This window comes from Chenopodium album, chromosome 11 (genome assembly GCF_948465745.1).
Source record: "Chenopodium album chromosome 11, dcCheAlbu1.1, whole genome shotgun sequence".
NCBI lineage: Eukaryota > Viridiplantae > Streptophyta > Magnoliopsida > Caryophyllales > Amaranthaceae > Chenopodium > Chenopodium album.
The window spans coordinates 57,799,101-57,825,334 of record NC_137844.1 but is presented as its reverse complement, the minus strand read 5'-3'; the positions used below and the strand labels follow the sequence as shown (position 1 = coordinate 57,825,334).

General features: G+C 30.3%; 2 protein-coding genes across 2 annotated transcripts; one reads left to right on the top strand and one right to left on the bottom strand.

Annotated features, from left to right (window-relative positions):
- Nucleotides 1–254: 254 nt before the first annotated feature.
- On the bottom strand, nt 255–3,110 carry LOC145567920 (protein RGF1 INDUCIBLE TRANSCRIPTION FACTOR 1-like). Its single transcript, XM_081627342.1, has 4 exons — nt 2,863–3,110; nt 2,527–2,727; nt 1,614–1,829; nt 255–1,067 (listed from the first exon to the last, which is right to left on the bottom strand). The coding sequence occupies exons 1-4, from the start codon at nt 2,863–2,865 to the stop codon at nt 774–776; spliced, it is 714 nt and encodes a 237-aa protein (XP_081483468.1). The 5' UTR covers nt 2,866–3,110; the 3' UTR covers nt 255–773.
- A 21,939-nt stretch (nt 3,111–25,049) lies between these two features.
- LOC145566977 (uncharacterized) lies at nt 25,050–25,619 on the top strand. Its single transcript, XM_081626223.1, has one exon. The coding sequence runs from the start codon at nt 25,050–25,052 to the stop codon at nt 25,617–25,619; it is 570 nt and encodes a 189-aa protein (XP_081482349.1).
- Nucleotides 25,620–26,234: the final 615 nt, after the last annotated feature.

Sequence of the window (26,234 nt, the reverse complement as noted above, 5' to 3'; positions counted from 1 at the left end):
ATTATTATCTCACTTAAAATTAATCAAATATTGACTATTAGTCAACTTTGCAAACTTGATCACCAGTCTATATAAAAGATGTACACATTATGACGCATACCATGATAATTACATCAAATAAGTGATTACTGATGATATATATTACTGATCAAAGTTCAACAACAAATGATCATATGTTTAACTATTACGAAATTATCATTCAATAAAAAAGACTCTAGTCGAAAAAAAAAAAAAAAAAGACTCTAATCGAAACATAAAGAAAAGCACTTCTATATTTTCCACAATTCCATGTATTTACAAGCAACATATAAGTAAGAAGTACATATTTCCCATCCTTTTTGAGACAAAAACAACAAAATATGTACATTTCTTCCTAACTTCCCAGTTCCCACCATATATGAACCCATACACTAAAAATAAAAAGGCATACTAATTTGCAATACCTAAATAGTTTACATACAATTTTCTTCCCAACTTTTATTATCATTGCACCTATTTTCTTTACACACAACTACACAGGGTACTTAATTTTTTTTTTTTTTTTCCTCCTTATTAATTTGCATTTCTATCCATATATTTCCAACTTTCTATAGCATCATTGTTATATATACATATAGAGAAGGGGGTGATTTTATAAGATCACCTAACACTGGCTTTTAAAAAGCACAATGCGTTAGGAATGTGGACCACTATGGAAAAACTAGTTCAAGTATAAAAAAGGGATATGATATATAGAGCAATTATCTTAGAGACTAAGGACTTAAAAGCTAGTTTTAATATTCTATGATTAGTCCACCAAAAGGAGCTCTATGTGGAATACCCTTTCTTCGCTTGGCTGTCCTGTAACTTGCTGCTGTTGGAGGTGGTGTTGATGGACTAAAACTTTGCACCACTTTATTGTTGGTGTAGTTGTTGTGGCTGTCCATCATCATCTCATTTCTACCACGGCGAGGGGAGTGGTGGTGGCTCGTGGTTGTGCTCGTCGTGCTACACGAGTCCTCGGAATCTGACCCCATTGCCCGTTTGATTTTCTTGTTCTTCTGGAAATTCTTTGAAGTTCCCACAATCTGTTGCAATAAATATCCATGATCAAAACCATTGCTTTAAGCCTTTAATCAAATTTTAAAAAGCATAATAAAAAAAAAAAAAAATCAAAGAAATCAAATCTCATAATTCAATATTGGTGCATTTTGCATATCAAGACTAGACAGTACCCATCATTAAAGGTATCAAAATCAATCAATTTAACTGAATAAATCAAAACCAAGAAATCCCCTTTCAAAATGTTTCAGAGTATCAAAATTGATTTATTCCGTTCACATTTCAAATCAACAAAGATTGTCAACAAATAAATTAATTAAACCAATAAAATCCACATTGATCCATTACTAAAGTCATTCATTAACCACCCATTCTAGGCATACCAAGGTACATATTTAGGTTCGGACCCTTAACAAACCAATAACACGAGTTATTAATCCAATTCAACAACTAATTATTCAATTTTCGGCATTGTAGATATAACGTAATCAACTCGATCAATCAATATCATGATCGTACATCAATGCGATTAATTAATACGAGTAATTAGCAATGTGAATAATAAAAATTACCTTACAACCAAGAGAGCAAAAACGGAAGGAATCAAGAAGGCTACGTTCACAAACTTGGCATGTGTTGGTGACACCTTTACCAGGCCTAGGTTGTGGCCTTTCATTTAGGAACACAACTCTAGCACTGTTGATAATGTACGTCTGAACTCCACTTATATCCAACACTTTCTGAATTTCATTCACTCTAATCACATCATGATATGAAGACCTTCGAATCTGTAAAATTAATTTTTAAAAAATTAAAATTAAATTAAGAAAAATTATAGAGGAGAGAGAAAATTTGGTGGCAGAGCAGCCTACCACAGTAGTACAAGTCAACAATATTTGCTGAGGGTAAGCAAGAAAAACTGACGAAAATTTGCAGAGTAAATGCTTGGAGAGCAAGAAAGTTACTTCGATAAAAATTTGAGAAAAGTTTAATGTTGTACCCAAAAAGTCCTATTTTTGGTAAAGTAAAATGCACAAATTTGGATGAAATAAATTGAACTAGTCTTATTTATTAAATGGCATGCCTTAGAATTTAGAATGTTACAATTGTTGAAACTATCACACGAAATGCAATGTCCCAGAAGAAACCCAGTTGAAAATTAAACCGACTCAATTTGGGGCTTTGTTTTTTTTTTTTTTTTCCTTTTCAAAACAATAAAAATAAAGTTTTGAAGAGGAATTATTAGATACCCATTTTTGATTATTGACAATCCAAAAAACCCAGAAATCAAAATTAATTTAAAGAAAAGTTACATTTTTTTCCTCAAATTGAGTATGAAACAGGGAAACCCCAAATTACAAAATGTAACACCAAAAACATTAAAACACCATTGATTAACAACATTTTAATGAAAACCCAGAAAAATCCAAATGATAAAACTGTGATTAAGAATATTTAAAATGTGAATTAATGAATAAATTATACCTGAATAGCTTGGTGGTCGCGGTGATGAGAGAGACAGAGCGAACAGAGAGCGCCATTCATACAGTCCAAACAGTACATATTGCATTCACTCTTATGAGAATCCGCGTGAAATTGGCATTGAACAAAGAATTTTTCACGGAGTAAAGGTTTCAACCATGGCGGCCATCGAGTAAAGTCTTCATCTTCTGGACCACCAGCACCCTGTTTTCACAATTTCAATACAAAAAAACAAAAATGAGCGAAAAAAATGAAAGAAAAAACCTACATTTATAATGAAATTGATGAATAATATTGAAATTAGGTATAAGGGTATAATTAAAATGGGGAAAAATGTACCATGATTCTACGATTCTTGGGTTTAATCTCACGAACAGCGGATGCTTGATTAACGATCGCCAGCTTGAAAAACAGGGGAGAAAACAGAGTACTCTGCTATTATTCTTGTTTAGAGAGAGAAAATGAGAGCTTTTTTTTTTTATTTTTTAGAGAGAGAAATGAAGTGAAAGAGTTAAAGAGAGAGTGAAGGCAGAGAAAATGAGAAGAGGGTTTTAATTATAATGAAAGGAGGAGAAGGTGGTAGATGGCGTAGGATCAAGTTTTTATATAAAAGCACAGAGAAGAAGAGTCGTGCTTATCCTTTCTTTAAACCCTAAGCTTCGGAACCAAACCTAAATATTTTATAAATTAATTTTGGTATTTTGTTTTATTTTTTTTTTTAGAAAAATAAAAAAAGGATGAAAATTTAAAAGGAAATAAAAATAAATAATGAAGATACGTTTTGTGCAAGGAAGTCATGAGAAGAACCGACCTTAGCTCTGTTTTTTTTATATACCCACTATTTTCGTTTCATTTCATTTTCATGTCCTTTGATCTTATCAACCCTAATAATTTAATAATGACTTCTCTATTATTTATGAGTATTATTAATATTATAAAATAAAATCTTATTTAGTGAAAGTTATGGGTTAATTAGGTGTTCAATTATTGGCATTTGGCTCAAGTTTTGGTAACAGTATGTACATAAATATACACTATTTATACAAGCATATATACTTCCTCCCCGTTATACTTCGTAGCATGAAATTAATCTTTAGCTTAGTCTAGTAAAAAGGAGAAAACCTTTCAACCGTGTCCTAACCACGATATTAAACATTCAATCCCCATTAGTGACAATTTGGAGATGAAATTCCATTATATTTTTCCCACTCTTTCAAATTATTTAGCCCGCTAACTTAAGCTGACTTGATCCGTGAGGGGCTTTGGCTAGATGGCCTAAAGCGCACAATTCACACGCTATAGTTAGTTATGCCTAAACTCACCATACAAATTTAATTGATATATAATTAAATCCTTAAATTTAATTAAAATTTGGGTTTGTAGGCAAGAAATGAGCCAAAATGATGTAGTGGGGCCCACAGTTCTTGTTTAATTGATGGAGTACAGGGAAGAGAATATACTAGGGGTCGTTTGGTTAACATAGGAAGTGAAAATTCCCATGAATTTCTAATATATAGGAAATAAATTCCATAATCAAATTCACGGGAATTTCTCAAAGTTGTTTGGTTAGTAATGAGGGAAGTTAATTCCCATAGGAATTTCAACTTACCTAGGGGGGACTAGGTAATTAAATTCCTACATTTTGTGGGAATTGGAAATTCCTAGGAAGTTCTACTTCCTCCATTGCACCAAATTTCATTCAACCAAACAACTTACTCATTTTGCAATTCCTAGGAATTTCCAATTCCCATGATTTTGTATGTAAACCAAACAACACCTAAAAGAAAAATAAGTATAATTACACTTTGTATTTTTGCTGGTCTACTGTGTACTGTTGTTGATTTCTTTTTATTTGGAATTTTTTATACATTTGATTTATTAAAATTTTATTTTACAAGGGTTTTATTATTGAGTCAATACATATGAGCCATGCATTTAGGTAGAGTTTGGTTTTCATAATGGAATCTAGCTTTATATCTTAATGATAATTAGTTACTTTCACATGATTTTGTGGATATGGCCTTTGATATATTCTCTATCATTCAATATTATAATTTTCCCTCTCCCATTGCCTGAAAAAAGACTAATACGATTACAAGTAATTTGTTGAGTGTTTTTTTTTTTTTTCTGGTAGTAATTGATGCAATTTGTATGTATACTTTAATTTTGACATTTACAAAATAATGTTAGGTAGATAATGGTAATTCACTTTCGAATAGACTTGATAATCACCAACATAAACACTTTGACGTAGTAAAATAAAAACTTTTTTTTTTTGGTAATGTGTTTGTTACATGATGCACATTTGGACTTAAATAATGATTCTAATTCTACAAGTATAAACATATATATTTTGTCAAAAATGTATATACATATTCATATACCATTTCCTCCCTATTCTCCTACTGTCCTGCATAGTTTTAAGTTCTTGAATTTGGGTCTATTTCTCAACACTAATACCACTATACTTCGTATTGGATCCGTGGTTTGTTGTATTACTCATCATCCTAAATGTAAATATTACAAATGTACATGCATTATACAAGTAGTTGAATAATTGATGATATTTTTAGGAGAATAAAATTGAAAAGTCATAACTAATGTGTTTATATTGTTTGTCTCCACTATTATACAAGAAAGCTAAATGCAATATGAATTTGACAAGTTAGCTTCTGTGTCATGGTCCCTTGGAAAGAATTCCAATGCAATGCATTCAATATTTCAAACTTTTGCAATTCTATGTTTCTAAAGGACAAATTTGGTATAGCCTGAAAAAAATATTAGGAGTACCATTATAGCATAAGAAATATTGCTTTAACTCGAAAGTTGACACAAACTTTTTCTTAATTCTTAATAGCCTATAATAATCTGTAAGACTTCAACAATTTTTTGTCAAATGCTTAAATATTCCATTGGAAAATTTAGTTGCTATAGTACCTCTTATATCAAAAGATCAAAAGGCAGAAATTTGGAATGTTTGTTTAAGTTGTTTATTTAAAATAACAAATGTTAAGGAAAAAAAAAAGGGTTTCTGTCGAAGTTTTTTTTTTTTTTTTTTTTTTTTTGGGGAAAATTAGTGTATATATAATTTCTATTTACTTGGACATTATGATGACCGATGAGATTATTATAAGAAACATTGTTTTTTATTTTTATTTTTCTTTTTTTCCTTTGTGGGTTGTGAGACATTAAATTAATCACAATATGCTGGCCATGTTGTGTGGCCAGAGTTACTTGGTCAAGGGTTATCTTCCATCAATGTTTTTATATACGTTAGCCTATTATAAGGCGATAATATCAAAGTATATGGGATATATTTCAAAGATTTTAGAGAATGAAACATCTTGTTCTCCAAGTCAAGGTTAAATTGTATACTATCCGGTAGAAGTTTCTCATAGAGTTTCAAACAACTCACAAAATACTTCATTCACCTCCCATTATACCAAAAATGATAAGACCCGGCCCTTATATAGCAACACTTGACATTTTAATTTTTCGCTAAGTCTTTGCTACATATGAAATAATTAATTATTACTATGACATATTATAATATTTTTGGATATATATTTGTAGGATAAAAAGGGTTGGATGCATTTAGATAGATTTTTTAGGATAAAAAAAAATAGTTTAGAGTTTTAATTTCAATAAAATTTTGGATAGTTTTAGGATAAAATGGTTGGTTCAAGGTTATTTTTCGATAAAATTCCAATATTTATGTAAGATGCTACGAAATTCAATAATATCCTACGTCAAAATATCTCAAATCAAAACAGATTTACACCTCATACATAACATCGTTTGTATCAATGGTATTTAATTAAATTTGACATATAGATAAAAAAAAATCTTAAAATTCAATAAATAATAACCCAGGCATTATTGGGGCACAAAACTAGTATTATATAAACCCATCTCAATTAAACTCACACCAAAATAAAGTGTTGACTCATAATTTGATATGCATGTTACCTTAAATTCTAAAGGTTCGAGTTTTGAATCCTACCAAGTAAGAATACATGCTTTCATTGGGTTAGTGATTCCCCTATCCCCAAGTATTTGACCTACAACTACTACCTTTGTTCCTAGAAATAAAATAAAATATAGAGATCACAATATCTTGATAGGTCAATAAGAGCAAGTATACTCATGTAAGATCTTATTTGATATATAAGTTGGGTGTTTCACAAATCACAATACAAAGTATCAAATTTGAAAATATATAAATTGTGTCCAAAGATATTTAACTTTTTTCGAGTTTTGAAAAAAAAAAATAAATTACTTTGTATATATACGGATATACCTCCTTGTTCTTCAAGGATAATACACGTGCAAATTCTTATCTTTTTATCAAGGAAAAACAGGATTCATTTATATTATTTTATTTATTTATTTTATTTTTTAAACAAAAGGATAAACAGGATTTTTGTTTTATAGAAAGAATTATTTTATCACGGAAATACAGGACTTTTGTTTTTAAGAAAGAAAACAGAGTTTTATGTATACAAATAGTATAAAGATCTTTTATAATGTAGCAATTCTTGTAAGGGAAAAGAATCAAGGTTGACCTAGTGGTTGGAGACTTGAAGGCCTTCCTTTCATCCCTGTGAGAAGGGTTTGGTTCTCGATTTGTCACCCCAAGCAAGTAGGATCTCTTATTTCCCCCCAACTTACAAGGAAATTCTCCTTACCTTAAAATAAATAAATCTTGTAGGATTAAAACACTAGATTATACTATTACAAGCTTTATATAAGGCATATTATAAAAATATTTCCCATAGTTATATTGAGATTTTTTTTTTTTTTTTTTTTTTTGTGAAAATAATTACTTTGATACTTGGTACGGAGTAAGATTTTATTAAATGGTTGATAAACAAACATTCTTCTATATAAAATAAATTGAATGTCAACTAGTTCTATTAGTTAGACATTTGTGGGTGCTACCAATAATCCAATATAATCGCTTTTCAACTGCGTCACTTAAGCTCCTTGGCTACAATAATCAGGCTAAGAGATGTGAACATGAATGAATTTATATATGATTATGGGATCATAAAACAGAATTAGAAACTTGACTATTTTATTCATATAAAATCATTGGAGCATGATTACATTTATGCTGATCCCTCATTACAAATCCAATGGTAACATTGTCCAAAATCTTCAAGGTAGATAAAATTTGAAACCTTTGAGCTCTTTTATAATATCAGAGTAAAAAAACTTGCGTGGACCTGGTCCACAATAATATATTGAATATACGCACACAACTGATATTATAGTGAATATAATGACCCTAATTTTAACATGGTAACCTTTATTGAAACTTGTCATTATATATGTTGAACATACTGACCCTATTAACATATTAACCTTTATTATTCATACCGAACCGTATTCATTAAAAAAAAATAACCTCAATTGACAACTACCATCTTAACTAAGTACTAAAAATATTGGGAACTGGCCCTATTTTTTTATTTATTTATTTTTTTTTTTAACTCCGTAAATTTTTTATACAAGTATTTTATTATAGGGGACAAGTCCAATTGGTCCTCAAAAATGATCTCCATATTAGATGCAAATCATATACACACAATTAATAGATATAATAAATGATCCTTTATAAAATTTGAAATATTCCAAATGCTTATCTCATGCATTACAACATTATAAGATCACGGTTAGGATATTTTGAAAATTGGCTATAACTACTAGTATTGTAAGATCAAATTGTGACAACTTTTTCCGAATAACTTACGGCTATATACAAAATGACAATTATAATATTATATTGGATGAAGTACGTACTCCGTATGTAATAAGGAAATCAAAATATCTATATGCATAAACTCTCAACAGTCACATGCATGAGAATTTATGACAATGAATGAATTTATATTGCATTCAAGAATTACCATTTTATACGAGTAAAATACGTTTGTGGAAAAACTATTTGTACCATGTACGTACCTGGTATAAGTAATTTTAATTTAATGATAAATTCAGGAGTTGACCAATAAGGTACGATATCCTAGGTGAATAAATTGATATTAGACACTTGGAGATTAGGTTAGTCTCAATGATTGGTCTCATCTAATTAGGAGAGGTACTACTTCTCAGATCATAAGTTTCAGAATTTTTTGGCAAAAGTACCAAAACAAACCTCTCCCTCTCATATAAAAGTAATTTTCAAATGATTTATTATACTCTGAAATAAAAATTAAATAAAGAATTATAAGTAATTTTCAAATGATTTATTATACTCTGTAATAAAAATTAAATAAAGAAATATAAGTAAATATAAGTATATATATATATATATATATATATATATATATATATATATATATATATATATATATATATATATATATATATATATATTCCCGTCAAAAAAAAAAAAGAAAAAAAAAATTGCCTTATTGGTGTAGTCGTAAGCATTGTTAGTAATGTATCCTAATTGGTAACTCATATGGATTAGTTACTAATCAATAAAGACCCACTTTAGTGATCATACTATGAAATCTTTTGCACATTCATATATATAATATAACAATTGCGTAAATGATAAATATATAAAAAATTGAATTAAGAAAAGATCATAGGCAAGGGCGCAAGGCCAATCAATCCCTTTGTCTCATGTTAGGGCCTTTGGCTCACCACTCAACTGTAAAGAAAATTGAGCGGCATTCTAGTAAAAACAAAAACTTTTACAAGAAATTACCTTATGATAATGAATTTTTGTAACTTTCAATAAGTTCCTGCATATGGTCCTTACTAGTAAGTAATGACAATAATTAAGTATTAGAAATTCAAGTAAACTTCTTTTAAATTAACAATATAATAAAGTTAATAAACTCTAACCTTGAATTTTAAATTATTTTTATTAAATAAAACTGTTAAATATTTGATTAGGTGATTAGTAAAGAGAAGGAACACACTAGTTTTACACTTTTACAAGTAGTAAAAAGAACAGGAGGATAACTTGGTGGAAAAACTTTTTTGACTAGGGTGGGGATAGATAATAATCATATTATGTTATGTTATCACGTGTAAAACAAGGAAGTTGTGTTATTTATCTTATACTGGAAGTTGTTAATTGCATTAAAGTTTCTATCTTAAAAACAGTGTTACATATACATGTGGCACATTATCGCACTCATGTGTTATGTCGTTCTCTAATTTAATTTGGCCTATTCAAGACTATTTTTTCACCATTTTCTCTAAAAATAATACGAGTAATTATAAAAACTACTTGTATAATTTTATTTTATTTTTTTAAAAAAGTTGATTTTATGACAATATAGGAGGCTAATTTTGACGCTAATTAAGGACTTATATACTATCTCCTCAAAAAAAAAAAAAAAAAAAAAAAGGACTTATATACTAAGTACGTACATATTGTTATGAGTAAATTAAATGAAACAATAAAGGGGTGGGTGTCTTAAATATCTTCAATTTTCCATGTAATTGCGGATAAGGAGGGATATGGTATATGGATAGAATCATAGAATATATTTCTATATTGAAGAGTTTATTAGATACTTAGATTCGGATGTAAATTCTCATCTCTTGATCAAGAAGATGCTCGGAGATGAGGATAATGAAGGTGTGATTGGTGTCATGGACTCATAGCGTCATTATGGCATATTTTGACATGCGTAACATTGCATGTATTAGGAATGGGCATTTGCACTTTGTGACCATTTTTTTTCCGTTTATCCTCCTCATTTTTAGGTCGAGTTTTAGCTTACCATGAAAATGTTTAGTTGATCTTTAGATTTGAGCCATTTGTTACACTCTTATATGTGACTTACAAAAAAAAAAAAATCCTGATAAAGCTATTAGCTTAGTTATTTGGATAAGAATCACTTCAATGGATAATACTTAGCTTATCTCATGTAAGGATAATATTAAAATTAATTAGTAATTATGGGTACAATTCTAACTAAACACTTTATCTAAAACAAAGTGATTTTCTTTTTTGTAAGAGTCACAACGAATAAATAAGAATTATTATCGAATTTCCGTTGTTATGATTAAAAACATACAAGTATTTATTAACTAGTCCGTTCGATGCACGGTTTGTTAGAATTTTTCCGTTTTTAAATAATTTTTTTAAATATATATTTATCTGCTAAAATTTGTTATATGTTTAGATAAAATTCCTGATATCAAGAGATAATATTTTATATTTAATTAATTAAACTGGAAAATCTCATTCTCCAATTTTGCTTACGTGTCATTTAAATTACTTAATTCTAAAAGAAATTAATAATCTCGTATTTAATTGGCTACCGCTAAAATTTATTACCCTACATGGCGCGCTGAAAAAATTAAATCCTACATGGCTCTCTAAAAACTCGGGAAAAAACTCCCCTTTCCCTTTATATATATATATTAGATAGATTAGATTATTGTGGAGATCGAATTTTTTTCCTATAATATACATTATACTGATTGAATTTTCTTAAGCAATATATTCTTATTATCATTGAAGCTTCGTTTAAAGTTTGAGAGAAGCACCTACATAAAGAATAAAAAAATAAAAAATAAATAAAAAAAAAAAAAAAGAATTAGTGAGAAAGATTCAGTGTACGTAAGTCATTGCTTTCACTTTAAAATTACCACGATTTGTACAACTTGAAAGTCGACATCCTCATCATGTATTAGGTCATTTTTCTGTAAATAGTGGCTTGGTGGATAGGTTAAAGCTTAAATTTGATTTTTTTTTTTTTTTTTTTTTTTTTTTTTTTTTTTTTTTTGTGCAAAATAATACAACTGACATCATAAAATCTATTATTCACCATTAAGTATATTATATGCAATAATGATGAATGTATCCAAATAACTTGGGCTAATATGGTTTCTTACAAGAGAAAAGGTGCTACTATACAGTTAAAGTCCCATTTGTACATGTTTGTAAATGCCTCTTTTCTTTTCTTTTTTTTATACGTTTAAACGCGATGTTAGTTGGTAAATAAAAAATATACACCCGTATTTAGGCTCATATTTATTATGTAATGTATGTATCCTCACAAATGAATTCTTTTAATCATTTTTCATTATTGTTATCAACTTGTCATTGGTTTAATGAAATTAAGAGATATAATTCCACTAACAAAATGGTTAACAAACACTTTAAAGGCCGGGATTTCTTTATTCCATCCTACTCCCTTCGTACCCTCTAACCTAAATCGGATTTATTTGTAAGGTTTTAGTCCGATAGGAAATCTTCTTATATTATCATTTAAAAATTATTATTATTATCATGTACATTCATTAAAGACGACACTGAGCCGGCCTGGCCCGAAGCCCGACACGAAAAAGCATGGCACAACACGGGCACGAAAAAGCACAACACGTGTACGTGTGGGCTGGACCTAGGTAGCCTTTATATGGAAGAAGCACAATAAGACACGTCACGATAAAGCATGCTAAAAACAATACAATTTTGCTTAGACACGGAAGCCCAGCACGACCCGGCATGATGGCACGTGGGCCTGGACCGTGCACGGACCAATCTTTTGAAAAATTCAACACAGTAAGATATGACACGAAATTCGTGGACCAAGCCATGAACCGGCCTAACTAGTCCCAAAACATGTGGACCTGACATGGCCCATATAGCCATTTTTAACATTTACTGTACCTACGGAATCTCAAATATTTCATACAACATACAAAGGTAATAATGTATGCTACTTGTAATGATTTACAAATAATAATTAATTTTATAACTTGAAGAAATATACTTAAATGTTTAATTATTGCTACGATGCATGTGAGTAATGTATTACTTCTTTGAGATGAATACATATATACTTTAAAAAAATTATTATTCGCTATTCTGATTAGTTGCAACTTTTTTTTTTTTTTTTTAAATAAATATATTACCATCGATACACATTATTTGCAATAGTTAAACATTTTTCTATTATATAAAATGGTTACTAATAATCAATAACTTTATACTAAAGCAAATACCAGGAGTGACACGTGTCACATTCTGGTGCTGTTTTTTCCCTCCAAAACTCCTCTTTCCTTTTTAACCCCCCCTTTTTTTTGTTAAGAGCATCTCCAATGGTTCAATTATAAGGACTTGCTTGCAATTTAAATAAAGTTCCTAGCTACATGCTTACCATTGGAGAATAAAAAATTGAGCAACATGCTAGCAATTGTAGCCCAACCAAGCTACATGCTTGATTGAAAAAGAGACAAATAATCTCCATTCATATTGGAACATGTGTATAATTATCTATTTTTTTTTTAAACTTTATTTTTTTGCAAACTACAATATGTTGTGGCTTACCATTGAAACAAGTTGTTGCTTAAAAAGTGTTGTAGCTTAGAAATTTATGTGGAAAAGCAAGCTACAAAGCATTGTAGCTTGCCATTGGAGATGCTCTAATATTTGTTTTTATAATAATATCATTTCAAATCTATTATATTATTTTTATGACAAATATATATTCCTTTTTATTTTGTGTTCATAATTATTCTATATATATACATTTACCTAAATAATTATTTCAACTTCTTTTCAAAAAAAAAATAATAAAAAAAAAAATCTCAACTCCTTTTTAACTATAATTTAAATGGAGTATTATTATATTTTGCCATTAATCAATAATCAATAACTCTTAATACTAAAACAGACACCGGGAGTGACACGTGTCACATCCTGGTGTTGTTTTTTCCCTCCAAAAATCTCTTTCCCTTTTTAACATATGATGTTTATTAAAAATGCATTTATAAATACATATTCACTAATATGGCCATTAGGCCTGATCAAGCCCCGCCTGAAAAATTCCCAAGTTTGAACAGACTAAAAAAATCCATTTTTCAGATAATTTATTGCTTTGCCTATTTATATATATATTATGACATTATAATTTCTATATATTTGATTTGTATGTTTCATCAAATTTTATTTGTTGGATATAATTAATTTTCTTAAAAAAAATTAGACTTACCGTGCATGACATGGACCTTAAGTTAGTATAAGTACTAAAATAGAGGTAATATATAAATGTAATCATGCACGTCATATGGTAATCTATCCATTAGGCAGAGTCCCCACTCATTCCTATAAATAACATGAAGTACGGAGTAGTAACTTTCCTTTTTTTGGGTGCTAAGAGGGTAAGAATTTTTCACAAAGACATATTGAGGAAACGTCGGCTAAATATAAGGACATACAAATTGATGATTGTCCTCTTTGCTCATTATTCCCTACCTTTATTTATTCCCCAATTCTCATTGCCCATAAAAGATATTTTTCCATATATTTATCCCACACACTAAAAAAAAATAAAAAATGTACGCATATAAACAAAGATGTTGAGATTGATGAATTTAATTAAAATGAGTTTTTCATTTTATTTTTGGCGGTCCAAATTCCATGATGACAACGGGTGCATTCCGCATAAGGCATCAACTAAAATAAAAGCAACCAATAATAAACTTCAACCATATTATAAAAAAAAAATATAAAAAACTATGATTAAGGAAATAAATTAATATAAATTTAATTGACTAAAGTAAGCTTATGTCACTGATTTTGGACTGACTACATACATCCACTGATTATATTGCTCATAAACATGAAGTAATCAAGCATGATGCTAGGGAATCCCTTCCATATTTTATGACCTAAAATCTGTTTAATTAGGTCTTATTTGGTATCAAATGTACCTTTCTTTTTTATTATTTTAATTTCCCTAAGCAAAATGTTTGATGAACTACTCTTGCCCTCTTTAATAAAATAACCTTTTGTATTATACTAGAAGGTATCGTTATTCATTTGTAAGTAGATTAGTGTGTTGTCATTTGAGATTATGACTAGTTTTAACAATGACATATATTCTTGATTAAAATAAATAAGGCCTTAATTTTTATTCCGTGTGATGAGAAAATATTTAAATTTACCATATATACCATTTTGTTGCTTTTGTTTGGATTTTGTTCTCATATAATCAATTCAAAATGGATGGGATGATAAGTTCCAATGGAAAGAGTATGAGTACATTCATCATTGTTTTTATTTATTGGAGTAATTTTTTAGTTGAAGGGAATCATCATTGTTAATTACATTGTTGATCAAACTACATTGAAAGAGAATTGAAACATTGTGTATTTGAATATACACATTGTTAACAAAATGTAGATATTGCTCTAACCACTTATAACTCATATAGAGTGGGATAAAAAATTTAAAAAAAAAAAATAGTGTTACCTACTTACCTAGTGAGGTTCCTATAGTTGAAAGTTATTATTATAAGGAAAATTATTCCTCTACGTTGTGTAATATATTAGACTAAGGGTCTGTTCACATTTACTGAACTGAAGTGAAATGGAGCTGAACTGAACTGAACTGATTGGAGCTGAACTAAACTGAACTGAACTGAGCTGAAATGAATATTTTATGAGAGAGGGAAATTAGAAGATGAACTGAACTGAACTGATTGGAATTGAACTGATTGGAGCTGAACTGAACTAAATTAAACTAAACTGAAATTGAGTAAATGTGAACAGACCCTAATACGAGAGTCTCATGATGTGCACTATATTTTGAAAGGAAGAGTCGGTTTATGGAATAACAAGGACAAATTTAGTAGGCCCCATTATCCTCTCTCAAGCTCCATTCCCGATATTAATATAGGGAGTGATTAGTAATTTGGGTGATATGAGTTGATAGGTGAAGATTTTTTCTAACCCCTTGATTAATGCTTGATTAAATAAATAAAGTGAAAGTTTATGCCGTTCACAAAGAAATTGTAACTTTGCAATGTAAGTTCCTTCAAAGAATATAAAAGATTACACACATGATAAATCTACATACAAATATGATAACTATAGTTGAAAACAAGGATGCGGTGACTAGTTTTATAATGTTGGAGTTGGAGGTCGAAGTCATTGTGGGGACCATGGAATCTAATTTTATCCATAATTAATTTAATTATGATCAACAAAAATGTGGCATAGTTTTTTAGTATAGTGTAAAAAAAGTGCTATATGTATCAATGTATGCTCTCTTACCTAACAATATACAGTGATAAGAAAAGATTATATATAGTATTATGCAAGTATTTCATGCTTAATGCCCTCGATCAATTGATTCTAATCGATCATGTTATATATCATGTCAAATCAACTTTTTTTAATCCTAATCCACATTAATAACCATGATAAACCTTAACTATATGGCATGAATTATGAGGAAAAGGGCATAGCAACATTTAGTGATAGTACCCATTGTTTGAACTCAAAATCAATTGTTTATTTTTCCTATATCAATAGAGATCTTATATTTCACTATTTGTCTGAACTCTGACATCTTAATTATGATGCACCATGGCGACATGCTAACCTTGCCATTTGTAATGGATTATTTGAATGTAAGTCGTTGACGTGTTTGAATTGAGAAGTACATTAAAATAGATGAAACGTATGATTCGTCATTAATTGAGAAAAGATCTCAATATTCTCAACCATAATTGCCCTTTTTACTGAAATTAGACGAAAATGAAGGGTGTACTTGCAAACCTTTGTCTAAATTAAATGAATTGTAATTCAGAGAACCTTAGCCAGATTGACTTGAAGGTGATCCTACTTCAATTTTTTTTTTAAGGTACTTTGGTATTTTATATTTCCCTATTGTATCTTTGTCCAACTACTTTACAATTGTTGCTGCCCTTTGTAAGCTGTCAATGGAAATTGTATCTGTAAAGGTGTACATAGGTTGTAATATTGTTTTGCACCCTACAATAATACCTCTTCTAGCTAATTATGATTGGAAAAAAGAAATACTTTTGTTTTCCTTTATGTGTTAATACTTTATAATAAGGTTTTATTTTGTTGAGTTCATAATAAATTAGTAAGAAGTTAAGAACTCAAGATTTCAATGCTAAACAATATATTGTGACACCGCATAGGGTCCATCTTCCCATACACACGTATATATATGATGCATTTTTTAGTGCTTTTAACAACATATTTAGCACTAATTTTTGTCATGTTAATGGTGTTATTATGATTTAATTTAGTTTTTCTTTTCCTTGTATAATGACAATGCCGGTAGAATGCTAAATTATTGATTTTGTTATGTCTACACTTTTTATATAACCATCAAGCATTCAAAAATATCATTTAAAATGAATTACTCTTGTCTCTTGATAAAATATCCTAAAATGTTCTTGACATATTTCAATCAAAGTAAATTTGTGTTGAGTATTTCTAAAAAGGCGATATGTTCTCTTTATGATGCAATGTAGAGAGTATATATCACTACATATATAATTAATTCATAAAAAATTTCCAATTACATATAAAAAAATAACCTTATTTAGGTCAAGCTTCATCATCTAATACTTTAGAGACTAGACCCACTAAAAAGTGATGAATAAAAACTAGAATAACACCATAATTAGCCTATTTAGTCAGAAACTAACCCATATTTCTATATTTAAATATAAAATACAACTCTCCAATGATGGGTGGTAGTTGAAGTTGAACAACAATATAATGGTGGTAATAATAAGAGAGCATTGGTCACCACTAATTAAGTATCAAAGGTCAAAGTCAAGCTATAGCAATTTTACCCAACATTTTCCTACTTTGTCCTTTTTTATTTTTTATTTTTTTATTTGTTTGAAATTGTAATTTTCTCCAAAGAAGCATAAGTCAATTTCGTTCCAATTTCTAATAAAAATAAAAATGAATTAATTGAAAAACTTGAAGCACACGGTCACGGCACGCCAATTTCGACTGAATGAGAAAGAAATTGTGTAGAATTGACGGGTTGACTAAACTACAGCCCAATGGGGGCCCGCCACTTCACTTACCAAATGTACGAGTAATTTTTGTTTTGGTGTACTGCGTGGGCTCCATATTATTACTGCGTGAGTACCAAGTATTTTGTACGGGTATAACTTTGCCTAGCTAGCTTCGGTGTTTTGCTTCGGACCACAACACTAAAGACACCTTAAGGGAGCGAGGGCGTTTGGTTCACTTGTTGACGTGTTTTTTGGATTAACGATAAATTAAAGGTTGCGTTGGTTTATAACATGATTTTTCATACATTGGTTATATATGTCAAGAATGAACATTTTTCATTTGTTTAATACTCTATCAAAGATTTTGTTTACGTTTATAAAACTTGTGATTTTTTCAAATAAACACTAAGTATACGTAAATGAATATTGCTTTTATTCAATTTACATACTAAGACAGGGGCATTCATTCTTATATATGCTACATTAAGATTTAATTACTAGTACATGTGCATGCTTTTGATAATTTTCAATAGAATGTTCCCATTTTTTTTTTTTTTTAATCTATGTCTTTTGGCCTTTTGGGTCACAAAAAGTTTGCTAGTAATTCTTTTATAAATAAAGAAGTGGCCAATAGATACCACGTGGAAAATTCCATATTGTACATGTAAGTTCTTACTTGAATTGTAATGGCTTTATTTAGTGATTTTAATGGTGGTTATACTTATCCATAAGCCATAACCAAGTCGTAATCGCTGAAAAGGACTATTAGCTTGGCCTTTTATTATATGATGCATTGTCAGTCTATAACTAGATATATATCTTAAATTTGGTTTTAATATCTTTCAATCAGCATAAAATTATATTCTATAGACATATATACTGTACCTTGGATAGGTTAGTTTACTGATTAAGGCAACACCTAGCGTGAGTCACCACCTTAGATTTAAGATGCATCCAATGAGCCAATCAAAATTGTTTGTTAGCAGACTTTTGATGTAACAAACATTTTTGATGCGTGAACTCTATCGTCTTCACTTTCAGCAATCAGCATGCATGCATGGTTATACAAATCAAAGGTGCTTAATTAGTTCATATATATACTCCATATGTGTTTATACATCACGGAGTACATATTGATGGAAAAATTAAATACCTCCTGTTGATTTCGATAATAGAATAAAGAAGATAAATGAAAAAAAAAATACTTGATTGAAGATCTCAATTATACAGTTGTATCGCAGAATAGAATCTATTGCAGTAGAAGCGAAATACGCCACCACCACGGATACAGGTTCCCTGATGACGCACGCCCCCCAATGTTAACAAAACTGCCTTTGTAATCTGTGTACCTGAACTCGAAGAATGGAATTGCTACAAGAATTGTTCAGATTTCAAATGATTGGTTTGTGTTTGACGTGTTTAGGGTTTTTTCAAAAGTCGTATCATTGAAGCGACCCTTATTTACATTTATAAAGTTCCAATATAAGGAAACAAATAAATCCAAATCATCTATCAGTTTATGTTATGCCCAACTAGGCCCAAGTGATAGCCACTTCAAATAATACCTGACACACACAATCGTGTAGAAAAGGGTACTTAGCGTATATATAGGTTTGTATGCAAAGCCACACGACTACGTAGCAGATAGTTGTATAATAATAAGTGATAAACCAAAAGTTACTCTCGCCTGATCAGTTGGACGAACCAGCCCAATTAAGTTCGAGATAAACCTTTAATTTCCAATTACATTACTAACTCTAACAAATATCTTCCATACAACATGAAATTAAAGTAGTCCAGAAGTTTTTTTATGCAAGACTCTTTATAGATAGAAAAAGATCATCGATCAAATGATATACACTTTACTTAGTTAGTCTATCACATATCTAGGTTCATTCCGGAATCCATACACTTTACTTAGCCAATGTATCACACATCTAAGTAAAGTGTATTTCGTTGCAACTTAAAACTTCTTTATAAGTACAATCAAGTCAAAAGCATCATAAAGAGTGTGCTAGTTAAACGAAACACTTATGTCCAATAGGAAGTTGGACGTGTGGCCGACGTAAAATTGGAAAGGTTCATGCCAACCAACTTGTCTTGCTTGCAAACTTCCTAGAAAAAGACTTCGTATAATTGAGATCGAGTATAAAACCTTATTAACCTTTTTAATATCACTTTCTGATGTTAGATATTTTAGGAGTCAAATTCTAGTCTTATATATAATGCAAGCATTGAAGCATATAATTCAGACTCCAGAGACTAATTCATTCCAGTTAATCCAAATTCAATACATCCCTTCAAGAAGGGAAACAACTCTTCCTGACAAACAATTGTTATCGCATTACACCATTTTCAAATCTCAAAACTAAGCCATGGATAAGATATGGAACTACTCCTTTATCAGATGATTCAATCAAAGCTTAAATTATCAAATGATTGTACAATGATGAGCGGGTGACATTATTTATCTCACTCTATTTTACTCCATACATATATATTGGAGACATGGTGTCATATCAAAATTAACATGAAAAGAAAAATTCAGTATTATGTCCCATCTTTTTCCTTCATTAAATAAATTGAATTATGTTGTATGGTTGATGGCATGGATCATATCACCAATAAAAGTATCGAATGGGAAAAGAACCAAAGATCTACTAGCATTAAACTAGTGTGATGCATGGGATTTTAAAAAAATAATAAAATGACAGAAAAAAAAACCAATAGCTTATATAAAATATATTTTTCATTCTCCTATAATGAGCAGCATGCATGCTTTATACAAGTATATATTTACTTTTGGAAGCAAACCTAAAAAAGTTCAATACTTGGAATAGAGGTATCAATTTAAATCAATGAGTTCGATCTAGTTTGAATAGTCATAATTGATCATTATTTTCATCAGAATGTGTCTATTTTCTCGTTTATTATTATTATTATTATTATTATTATTATTATTATTATTATTATTTTTGACACCTCTACCTTGAAGCCGCACCTAAATTCCAATCCTATACTATTTCGTGTGCATATACATAATGATCTGATGAAATTCACAAAGGTATGGCAGTCAAGAGTCAACACCAAAGAGAAACAGTATATGTAGACTTTATAAAATTAGTGGGAAACAAATTTTGATTCCTTCGACTCATTCGTGCTAAAAGGGGTCTACTTTACATTTCACTTACTGTTTTTATAGAGTCTTAACAACGAAGTGATCATCAATTATTGTCTGTATTATTATTGTTACATATATAGCTCTTGTGTTTTATTTCTATTTTTATTTCATTTTTTTCAATTCCGATTATTTGTTTTGCTACTAGCTAGCTAGCTCTAACTCTTTAACACATAAACTGTTCCAAACCAAACACTTTAAAAAACACGTAACTGTTCAAACATGTAACTGTTGAACACTTTATATATAAATCAAGGGGACTGAATTAACCAGTTGAAAAAAAAAAATTTCTTCTTTTTTTTTTCTTTTCTTTTTTTCGAATACACCACTTTGATTTGTAATACTTTATTTGTATACTAATGATAAATAAATATGGAGTATTGTTATATAATACATGGGTTTAAGTCCTACTTAAGTGAGGGTGCTTTAGGGATTCCCTAACCCTCCCCTCTACTCCCAAGTATATGACCCGTAAATACTGGACCAATTTGTAAGGGTTGAAGTTTGGTTAGGATCCTCCATGATTCTAATTAATAGAACATTATAGATATTAATGTTCGATTGGTCGCACAAGTGTCTTGATGAAATGTTAACAATACTAAAAAATTTCTGCTTGAAATCTTATGAGAGACATATAAATTCAAAGTATAGGACAAATTATCATAGACATTCAGACATGTCATAATATACATTTTTTGTTTTAAAATAGTTGACATAATTTTACGATATTTATATGTTAATTTTAATGGTATATATACTAGCATAAAATTAAAATAAATTAAATTAAGACCTCCAATATTATCATATAAAATGTTGGTAAATTATATTAATATATATTTTTATAATATCAACTTTTTATAATATAATTTAATATACAAATATATGTTTTTCCTATATTAGAGATCAAATGTATACTTTAACAGGTGTGTCTAGTCATATTCAAATACAGAATTTATCACCAATAAAATTACTTCGTGTCGGTATTGTACTTGAATGGCGCATGAATTAATTTTAATTTATTTCAAAGAGATACGGAGTATTTGTTATGGTACATCTGAAGTCTGGAGATATTGTGTGCCATAGCATTATTATTATTCAATACAAAACTCAATAAAAACAATTACTCCCAAAATAGGATCACTAGGTAATGAAATCTTACGCAACTTGGATCATTTTAATGGGCCTAGAAATTTGAAGTTTGAACTCGAAGGAGAGTGTCTCCTGAAATGCGACCCAAAACTAACAACAATGTTGGTTCTCTTCTACCTAAAGGGGCTGACACCATGTGATATTGTGATAAGTTGGGGTTGTCTATTTTTTTTTTTGGGGGATTTTTTTATTCAAAATTCCAAATAAAGGTGTTTATTACATTATTCTATATACTTCAATGACATAATGTTCATGATTATTAATTGGAGGTTCAAAGGTTTGAGATAATATTATCTACCAAGGTTAAATCCTAAATGGAATGATTGGGTGATCAATATTGAGATAATTTGATACTTTGTATTTACATCGAGCTATACGTTGAACACGGTACAATCAAGGCTATTTTGTTCTCCACGTGCTTATACGCATATGAGCATGTAATGACGTTGGTTGTATATGGTGAATATTCTTTAAATTGATACGATATTCAATATTAAAGTCAGTTCCAACTTAAACGCTTGTAGAGTTGTAGACCATGCATTGATGCATCCCTTATACTGTTATATATGTTCTAGCTTACATCGGGCCGGACTAGATTTTGGTCTAAATATATCGACCAAGCTCACTAAATTTACCTGGTCTTTTGGCTCCGGTTGGATCAGCCCAAAACGAGTAGTTGAATAGTTGAAAATCAACATTAAAATAAAAATGTGCTTAATAAACAACAAAAGGAACTACATTCTACTTGGGCTTAGTAGCCCATTAAACTCTGTCCTTTGCAATAATCTGTACTAAAAAACAAGCTCACAACAGAACTCGTGAAAACCGGTCTAAACAAAACAGGTTTATAAAAATGGTTTAAGGTTTGGGCTGACCACAACTATATTAGGTCCAACATTTTAGGGACCTAATTTTAGAAAAACGTTATACAAAAATAAATCTTACGTTAATAATTGGATTTTATTTTTTTATAGCCCCAATTTTATTTTTGATAACGCTTACAAGCCTTACATAACATTAAATCACCCTGATAGAAAATCAAGTGTGTTTCCCTGTGGGGGCTATGTTTCTAAAAAAAAAAAAAAAAAAAAATGAAGTGTAGAATCTCAGAACATTTTTCAATTCATATTCTACTAATGGCTTTGAATTTACATTGGTATGGTAAATTCGAAGAAAATATAGGTTTGATTTCCAATCTTAAGACTACAAATATACTCCCTAAATTTCATTTCACTACATGTTCAATTGACCAAAAAATTATCAGTCTTTAACTAATATAATTGAACATGTAAAATGAGATGGAGGTAGCAACAAAAATAGAACTTAACAATATATAATTTCTATATGTTTACAACACATGCCAATATGTACACCAACGTTTAAAATAAACATCACATGATCCCCACCTGGACTCATTATCTCTAATAAATGAGACCATTAGGTTCGAAGGGCCGAGGTAGGAGGACCGGAAGTCGAAGTAGTCCCCCCACATAGGCCAGATTGGTTGCACAAAACTTGAATGAAGTAAATCTGTAAGACGATGACCACAGAAAGAGATGATCATATCATACATGGTCCAAGTGAAATGGACAGTTGTTGACACAAGTTTGACCCATTCACATTCAATTGCGCAACCCCCCTTGTTTGTTCTTTCAAACTCCTGCACCTAATTTTTGAATTTTTATCTCCTACCCACCCACTCTCCCCTGATATCCTCAACATTTAATCTTTAAATTAAATAATAAATATACGGAAATAAACTCAGATTAGTAGATTATTTATTGTTTGTGTTAGTGGTACGTTACTTTTAGTATATTTGTTGGATGCTAGTTGTTAGATAACTTTAATTTTGATGGATTCTTGTTATTCCTTTTCCCATTGATTCTATGACTTATTTATTTGTATGGTGATTAATTAGATGTTTAGGACCAACGTCGCTATTTAATCATGATTTCGTCATCATGTATCTTCAAGTCAATTTGACAATATTCTTAACATCATCTCAAGGTTAATTCATCACTATAACCTAATTACCTAAATGCTACCAAATTCTTTGTTTTATCAAGGAAGTAACATTTTTTATATATAAAAAAAAAAATTCTGAGTTAAGTAGGAATCACATATTTAATACGAAGTACTTATTGTTAATTAACGTACATAGATGGTACGTACATCATAATACCATATGATAGGATGTTTGCATGATGTGGCTTTGTGACTTTGTGTTAACCGGTAGCAACATGTGGCACATAAGCACATTGACTCTTGAAAGCCTTGATGATCTTCATTTTTGAAATGATATAGGTAGATACACTTTATTTTGACAATAGTAAAAGCAATCGTAGTTTGTTAATTGTTATAATCAAACGGATGACAATTCTTATAATTGACCTCTTGAGCCATTTTTCAAACTTGCAACTTATCACATGAAAGGTACTCCAATTTAAAGCCGCGATTAATCTATCATGGGGCTTGGGTGCAACCGTGCAAGCCACCTAGACCTTTCAAAAAATTGATTAAGTTATCTTTGTGATGTGCAAGTAATAGCTTAAAAGCAATTTTAGTGTAAAGTTGATATAAAAGTAGCTTTGTTTCAATGATACTAGACTCACTTCGATATAGAGTGTGGGAGTTTATACCTAAAGTATTTTAGTAAAATGAAAAGGAAAAAAATAATATATCGCTCTATTTTATTAATTATTCCGTTGACCCAATATAATATTTCCCTAAATAGAGTGCTTATGTGATGAGTTTCAAATAATCTCTTCCATTAAAAAGAGCATTATTTATTTGTTTCAAAAAAAAAGGCGAAGATAGTGTTTAAATTGTAAACAAGTTTATAATTCGTTGCACATCAAATCCTAATAGTCCAAAAACAACACTAATTACAAATTTATAATTGATTAAAATAATACACTTGGACGTATAATAGATATAAGTTGTAAATCCAATCGTTCCACTAATCGTAGAGTCCCTCTAGTCGAGGTTGGAGTTTTCCATTCAAACTCACCACATTTTCTCAATTCTCATCCTCATGTACATAAGTAGTAAAGTGTGAACATACAGACAAGTGAAGTGACATAACACATCCAATGTCCAAACCACACCTCATTCCCTACATTTCCTCCCAAGTCCCAACCAACATGTTAGCCCATTACCACACCAACCCAAACACCACCCAAATTTACAAATATAACAACAAATTAAATTAAATAAAAATTAAAAAAATAATAAAAAAAAATCCAATGTTCCCGCTCCCCAAAAACGCCGCCCTTTCACCTTCCCCTTCTTAACCCACCAACTTTAACCATAGTTAACCCACTTAACCCCTCTTCCTTATATATAACCCTCTCTCAACCTTCCCCCACAAAACGCTCTTAATTAATTAACCCCCCTCAAAAAAAAAAAAAAAAAAAAAATCAAAAATGGCGTTTTACGCTGAAGAAGATGAAGTTTGGAAATGCTCATTACACCCATCAAAACGTCGTCGTACTGGCGTCTGCCCTTCTTGCCTTAAAGAACGCCTTTCTGCTCTTTGCCCTGACTGCGCTAACGTCCGCCCTTGCTCCTGCTACGCCACCACCTCGTCGTCTTCCTCCGCGTCTTCATCTTTCTCTCTCCATTTTACCGACGGCGGTCGGATTTCTAATCTCATCGACGGCGAACCGGCGTTTCGACGGTCTAGATCTTCCGCCTTTCCGTTCTTCCGATCAGCGAGATATTCCACCGTTGATGAGAAACCTCCGCCGGAAAAACTCGCCGGGAAATCGTCGTCGTTTTGGTCGGTGATTTGGTGGCAGAAGAAACCGAGGAGAGAGAAAGTGGAGGCGGAGATGAGGAGATCGAAGTCGGTTGCTGTTGGCGGAAATAATGATGTCGTCGGAGTTTCGAAAGGAAAAGGGTGGTATTTTCCGAGTCCGATGAAGGTTTTCCGGCAATCTTATTCTAAGACTCCTAAAGTTGTTCACGAACGTTCTCCTTTGCATCGAGGTTGAACCTTAATTGTTCATTTTATTTTATTTTTAGATTATACTCGTAACGAGTTTATTAATTTTGGTACTCCATAATTGTTAATAGCGATAGATAAATGATACTCCGTATTACGTGGTAGCTACTAATGGTAAATCGAAGAATGTTAATACTGGAAATACTTTATATGGGATGAATTAATAATACGAGTAGTGAAGTTTACAATTTGTCATCATAGTTATTGTTTTTGTTACTGTTTTTAAATTCTAATAGTTGAATTAAAGTTTGAAAATTATTGCATAATTCTAATCTATGAATGTATAACGGTTGTGTTATTGGTACGTCATTATGTCATTATTGGTAACGAATCTATACTTTAGACTAGAGCAAGTATAGTGATGGGTTGATAAAGCTTCCAATTCCTTTGTGAGTGGATCGGAACACTAATACCAAATCTAATTGGACCATAATTAATGCCACTCGTTTAATTAGTTTTACTCCTAATTTAGGAGGTAACGAACACTAATAGTTCAGTACTCCATACTAAAATGTATTACTCCTATTTATTATAGTAACTTGACCATGAAATTGAGAACGCATATGTTATAAGAATCCTCGTATTTTAGGCGGAATGTCTTCTA